A 6,677-nucleotide genomic window follows, 5' to 3' on the forward strand; every position below is an offset into this window, starting at 1 on the left:
ATCTTTGGCAATGGTTCATAGCAGCACAAAAAAGCAAATCACATCGTGGCTGGTGGGCATCATCTGACAGAGAAAACAGAAGGCTGGACTCAGAAATCAGGAGCTGCAGCTCCCAGGGTGTGTTTGAAAGATATAAAAGTTGTGCTAAAAATCATGAGGTTATCATAGAATCATCACAGAATTGCAGGATCAGTAAGGCTGGAAAAGCACTCCAAGATCATCGAGTCCATTAACCCAGCACAGCCAGGTCAACAGCTAAACCATGTCCCTAAGCACCAGATACACACATCTTTTGAACAGTTCCAGGGAACAGTTTTTTGAACAGTTCCATCTGGGTATAGCAAGGATATTAGGCAGCATACTCCTGCAATTTGCCTCTGGTTTCTGAGCCCCCAGACATGTCCCTCTTGCACTTTGAAGATGTGCTCAGCCCTGAAAGTAAAATCTTCCACAGCTTAAAAGGAAAGCTAAATATGCCAAAGAAACCACCAAGCCCTGTAGACACATGTAAGGTCTTTAATTCCCCTCTCCCAAAGCTGCCTTGGTTTCTGTCTCTTGTGGCAGAGGTACCTCTCAAATCCTCCCCATGGAAGAGGAAGAAAACAGCACCATCTCCTGAGTGTATTCCAGGGCAATGTGGGCAACCCTCAAACCCCAGAACAGCCACTTCCCAGGCAGCATGGTCACAGGCTTGGGATCAGTGCCTCCACCTTGTTGGATCTGAACAGGGAAAGGTGGTTATAAGCAGGCAGCAATGACGACAGGAAGGGCCCAGCTCTGCCTGGGGTCCAGCTGGTGGGGCATTCTCAGCAATATGATTACACAGAAATGTCCAGCTGTCCATTGTGTGTCTGTCTCGCTGGGTGGCAGCGAGAGTGGTGATCTCTAGGAGGAACAAAGAACATTCCCGTTGGAAGCTTCTCTTCTTGGTGGATGTTTTACCTGTCTCTGGTTTGTCAGTGTTGCAATCCACAATTGTCTCTGCTGCCAGACCTTCCTGTGGTTGTCATGGCCTCCCCTCCACTGTGGCACACACAGCTGGAGCTGGAAGATGGGATTGCTAATGGGAAGCTCCATTGGTCATTCCCGATATGCCCTGGTAGGCAGAGAGCATGGAGTCACGGACCTGCTCCGTCAGCTTGGGAACATCGTCTGGGCCCAGGCCCAGCGTCTCCACCTCGGGCAGGATCTGGATGATCATCTTGCCTGGAAGAACATGAGATGGAGAAAAAAAACCCCATGAGTGGTATGGAAGAGCCAGAGGCAGTACAGCAGGAGGGTTGGTGCCAACGAAGGAAATGCTCTCATTCCCACCCCAGTGGTGTGGGAGCCCAGTCACATCCCAAATGTACACAGCAAAAACCCAGCCTGGGCTTTGCCCATCCACTGAGAGCATACGAATCATAAATATGGAAAGAGGTGAATCTCTCCTCCAACACAATGCAGTATAGGATGGGTTTCATATAGGACAGGTTTTCACAGTGGTAAGGTCACAGGGTCTGTCTAGATCATGGGCAAAGAGATGTTTAATACAACACATCCAAAGTGGCTGTGCTCTGTCTATGTATACCAAATTTAGCATGGTCCCTCCTTCTAGAAACACACTTTGGGATGAGAGAAATTGTGGCCAGGATTCCGTGGTATGTTAGATTTCTCTGGGGAAGCACCTAAGCAATGGACTGGTGTAAACTGGAACATACTGGGGAGCTGCCATCATGCTCTCCTGTTCTGGCACCAAGAGTTCCCATTTTGGGCCAGTGGAGACAAGACAGTGCCTGCACAGACAGGAACCTGGGGATCTGGGGAGAGCCTGTGACGTGTTATAATGTTCTTGCATGGCCTAACATGTGTGCCTGGAAGGAGATCCAGCAGTCCTGTCAGCAGAACTGTGGGAAGGAGGCAAAACAAGCGTAGAGAAGAACTTCACAAAAGAAAACAGTTTGTCATGTTGGATGGGGCTTGGAGCAATCTGGTCTAGTGGAAGATGGTAAGGTGTGGAATGAAATGAGCTTCAAGTCCCTTCCATCCTAAATCTTTTTGTGATTCCATGATTCTGTGTTACCTGCCTGCACACCTTACACCCAAAGTCAGGCTGGTACTTCACTTCACTTGCTCCTACTAAAAGATCAGAGTGATGACAAGGCTGTGCTGAAAATTCAGGTCTCTTGGGAACAGACTGCCAGCAAGCACCAGACATGTTCCATGAATGACAGTGTCCAACACAGGCACAGAGCCAGGCTTTCAGTGCAGCCAGAGCACTGAGGACACAGGGAGCTGACCCATGGAGCTGCTCGGCGTACAGGAATCTTGACCACCATCTTCAGAATCAGCTCTGGCAAAACTTCCACATGGGGGAAGTGGAAAAGTACAAGGATTCTTTCTTCAGCAGTTCAGGTCCTGACTGTTAAACAGCCATTTGGAAAATGGCTCAGAGATCTGCTGATAGTGGAATTAGCTAACCATGAATTCCCAGGGTGACTGAAGTTGTATAGAGGCAAATATACATGTGACTGCAGAAAGTCTTTCTTAAATACCTCAGGAAATTCTTGGAATCTCCATCCTTGGAGTAAATACATTTTCTGGACTGGTCACAAAGCTAACTCATCTGTCTTTAGACCTGGCCTTGCTTAAAGCAAAATGTTCAGCTTTTTCCAAGGTCCCTCCCCACAAGGTTATGCTCTGATTTCCCAGAGCATAGATGTGAAGGAAAAGGAACAGTCTGGCAGAATCCCTGGTCATGGTCCTATTGACTCTCAAGTAGGGGAACACTTCCAGATCCAAAAGACTTTTGTGTGTGAACAGGGAGAGGATAAATCCAGCAGGTGAAAGATGACCGGAAACGCAATTCCATATTTATCATTTCCAGGTGTCTGCTTGCAAGGGAATGACTACACCCAGGCACAACAATGGGAGGAATGAGAATTTCAGATGTAGATCCTCCCCTTAAGGAACACCAGGGATGGCCTGGGAAAGAGTGTCAAGTGGCAGAAGTCCATTTTAAGGTGGGTGGTAGCTAAGGGAGAGAAGGAACATGATGGGTTTCTTTTCTCTGTTGGTATTTGTACCATATTTTTCTGCATTTTCCTTCTGAAGTCCAAGACCTGTGTTATTTTTTCCCCTAAAATTTTATCAGTGGCCAGTTGAAATTTTTGGTACCATAAATGTTTCCTAGCTCTCCATGCAGCTGCAGACCCAAGGGCAGTCAGGATGGGGGTCAGGGGCAGGACTCTGCTGCTTCTCCAAGTTCTCTTGGACAGGTATTGGACAAGCAGTGAGAAATCCATGGGGAGAGAAAAAAGTGATGCCTGAAATGTCCCATTTCACCCCAAGATGACAGAAACTGCTGTTTTCTGGGTGCCATCTCCATATTAAATGTGGTCCTCTGCCCACCCCAGTCATGGCTCCAAGGACTGAGCTTACATCACCACTCCATTCTTTGTCCCAGGTCATCCTCACCTGGTGTAAACTTCTTCTCCTTCTGGTTGTAGAAGTTGTTGTAGGACGACAACACTACAGGAATAATGGGGACCTGGAGGGGAGGCAGTCTACAATGAATATGCACATCTCCTTGTCCTTTCTCCAAAATTCAACTAATGTTTTCAGGGCAATTCTGCACCTTGTTGATAATTATCACCATCAGTGTCACAGCGGACACTCAGAGGATTATTTGAATATTTAGATAATTTAACTGTATCACCCCAGATCCTTGGATTTTGTATTTTCATCTCTGTATTTAGGCCAACAACAGTGGATTGTCAAATTTCTATCTACAGAGGCCAGCTCAGCAGAAACTTCCCTGTGGAGGTCCAGGGCTCTTGTCAAGGTCCCCCCACTTTTATCCCAAGCTATAACAAAGGTTTTACACTTGTCTCTCTGTTTCTGAAACAGACCCCTCCTGTGCCACCTGCAAACCCCGAAGGTTCCTGGATATGTACACAATCCATAGGGAAGCCAGGGACCAGTACCCTGGTTTGCTGGTGGACCGCAGGAGGCAAATCACTCTCCAGGGGCAGAAGGAAGGTGGGTCTCACCTGGGCTTTCACAGCCAGCTGGAAGGCCCCACGTTTGAAGGGCAACATGGAGCCACCATGGTTGCGAGTTCCTTCAGGGAAGATCAAGACACGCAACTGCAGGAAGGAGAAGACATTAGGGCAGAAGGACTTCCAGGTACAATTCTAAGTCACTGCAGAGGGTCGGTGCCCTGGGGCTCATCTCTGTACCCCTGCCCTCCATTCCTGGGCACAGAACACACTGATGCTCTCACTCTGTTCTGCTCGGTGCCCAGCCCAGAGACAAAGATCTCTTTCCACCCACATTCAGATTCCTGTTTTCCAGCGGCTCCTCATTGGACTCCTCCCCACTCACATTGTCCTTGTGCAGGGAGTGTGCCACCTCTGTCAGGGTGCCAATGGACTCTTCCCTCCTCTTGCGGTCAATGAAGATGACCCCTGAGAGCCAGCACGCCAGGCCGAACGTGCCCATGTACAGGATCTCCTTCTTTGCAATGGGCACACAGCGCCTGGGCAATATCTCCATCATCACTGCAAGGGGACAGCCAGAGCAGAACAAATCATCACCTGCACTCAGGACTCCTCTAGATTCTGGGCAACAGCCCTCTGCTCTAGGGGCTGCCATGCCTGAAGCTTCATAGAATCCCTGGGGAATTTTGGGGTGCTCCCGACCATCCACTCAGGACTGGCACTGAAGGAGAGCAGCTATGAGAGGGCTGTGGTCAGCTGAGAGCCTTGTCCCCATTCCCTTGGAGAGGGTGATGCTGATGTAGCTTGAAAATGCCTCTGATACCCTGGAGACCAGCCCTGGCTTGGGGCTGGCTGGTGAAGGGCTCTGTAGCAGCCACTCCTGCCCTTCTGCCTGCCTGGACCAGGAGGCAGGATCACCACATACCCAGGATGTCAAGGGAGGTCTGGTGATTCAGCACCAGGACAAAAGGTTTCTTTGTCCTGAGGTTCTCCTTGCCCTTCACCACTATCTGAATGCCAAAGATGTATTTGAGTGGCATGGTCAATGTGCGCAAAAACCTGGAAAAGAGGAGTGGAAATTAGCCAAAGAGATGTTGAAATTTGGGACCAAACTTCGCATCCAAGCCAGCCCACCTCACACTCTGCTTCTGCTGGTTTCCCACTGACATGGCTTTGACCATGACTTGGAGAACAATTAGTGTCCCTCTGCAGCTAATTATTTAATTACCGAAAACAAATACACCTTGCAGGTTTCCCTCAAGCCACATGACCCACAAATGACCCAGCAACTACAGCTTCAGAAGTTCCACAGATCAACCAAATATTAGATAATACCCAGATTCACAGCACACCTTTGTACTCTGCTTTCCTCCCCACCTTGCTGGTTTGGGAATAGGGCTGCAGTAAACATGTGCCTAACCTTGCTGACTGTGGAAAGAGAGGGATTTGCCTTTAGGTGACATTAGGCTGCAACACTGGGAGTCTTATTTGAAGAGATATTGCTAAAATAATATTAAAAAAAATCAGGCACCAAAGTTAAGAGGTGAACAAAATTTCTCAAAGCAAAAGGCTGGTGCTCAGTTTGGAGATATGAATTCCCTCTGAAGCATAAATGGAATAGTAAGTCCTGCTTCTGCAGCACTTCAGGAGGGTTCAAGCACTGTGGTACCATGTAGCAGAGTCATCTTTTTATCCTCACTCAGCCCAGGTTCCTGATTGCCACCACTGATCACTCCTGCTCATGCAGCCTCCAGGTGAGAGCACATCTTAGAGAGTCTGAATAGAATCTGGAGAGATAGGATGGGCAGCTATGGGATGGGCTGGGGGATCACCAGACCTGGGACACCAGGCTGTCACTGAGCTGATGGGAACACCAGCGCCCAGGCAGGGGCCAGCAATGCACCATGGTGATGTCTCAGGTGTGCACTGGCCCAGAGTAGAAAATGGGAAGAGACCCTGGAGTGGCTTTCGCAACACAATAGAGTGCTTAGCCATGGGGAAGAGGGAAATACAGCTCCAAAGATCAGGTGAGAGAGCTCTAGTAAAAACAGCAATATGTATTCCATCCAGGTTGTTGGCATTACCTGCTTTGGCAAATCTATGTCACCTTTTACATCCTTTCTTTCCCTAATTTGTTATTATTTTTATCAACCCCAAACCACTATTAAAACCCACACCCCTTCTCTGAATTACAGAGTCTCTCATCTCCCCAGATCATTATAAAACTGATCCCTCCCCTCCACAGCACACCCCCAGGACCCTCCAAATCAAAGCACTGGACAGAGTGGACTCTATCCATGCTCAGGGCAGAAAGGAGCCACAGACAACTTACATCATGTTTTCCACGTTACGTCCACGAGGAATACTGAGGATGGCAACTCCAATGCTTATGGTGAAGAGCCACAACTTATAGAAGGTCATCTTGCAAAAGAATCTGAATGCAGGTTTCACCTGGTAGAGGACTAGAAAGGCAATGAGTAGACAGGTAAAAGGGTAGTGAAGGAAGAAAAGCTCCATCCTTCCAGCCCAGAGCATGTTGAGCAGAGCAGTGAATGAGTCAGAAGCAGCTGGTGATGTAGAGCAGAGGTGAGACTCCCTCCATCAGCTGTGTGTGGGTGGTGCAAAGCTGGAATGAGGTTTGAGAGCGAGGCACAGCCAGGCTGTGCTCTCTGCACTCACCGTGGGAAGCTGGTTTAG

At 48.6% G+C, this 6,677-nt stretch overlaps 1 protein-coding gene across 1 annotated transcript; it reads right to left on the reverse strand.

Annotated features, from left to right (window-relative positions):
* Positions 1–496: 496 nt before the first annotated feature.
* Positions 497–6,640, reverse strand: LOC134427712 (1-acyl-sn-glycerol-3-phosphate acyltransferase alpha-like). The gene is made up of 6 exons (XM_063173775.1): positions 6,313–6,640; positions 4,906–5,039; positions 4,366–4,541; positions 4,032–4,127; positions 3,457–3,529; positions 497–1,206 (listed from the first exon to the last, which is right to left on the reverse strand). Exons 1-6 carry the CDS (start codon positions 6,513–6,515, stop codon positions 1,061–1,063), a joined length of 828 nt encoding a protein of 275 aa, XP_063029845.1. The 5' UTR covers positions 6,516–6,640; the 3' UTR covers positions 497–1,060.
* Positions 6,641–6,677: the final 37 nt, after the last annotated feature.

Source organism: Melospiza melodia, chromosome 21 (genome assembly GCF_035770615.1).
Source record: "Melospiza melodia melodia isolate bMelMel2 chromosome 21, bMelMel2.pri, whole genome shotgun sequence".
Taxonomy (NCBI): domain Eukaryota; kingdom Metazoa; phylum Chordata; class Aves; order Passeriformes; family Passerellidae; genus Melospiza; species Melospiza melodia.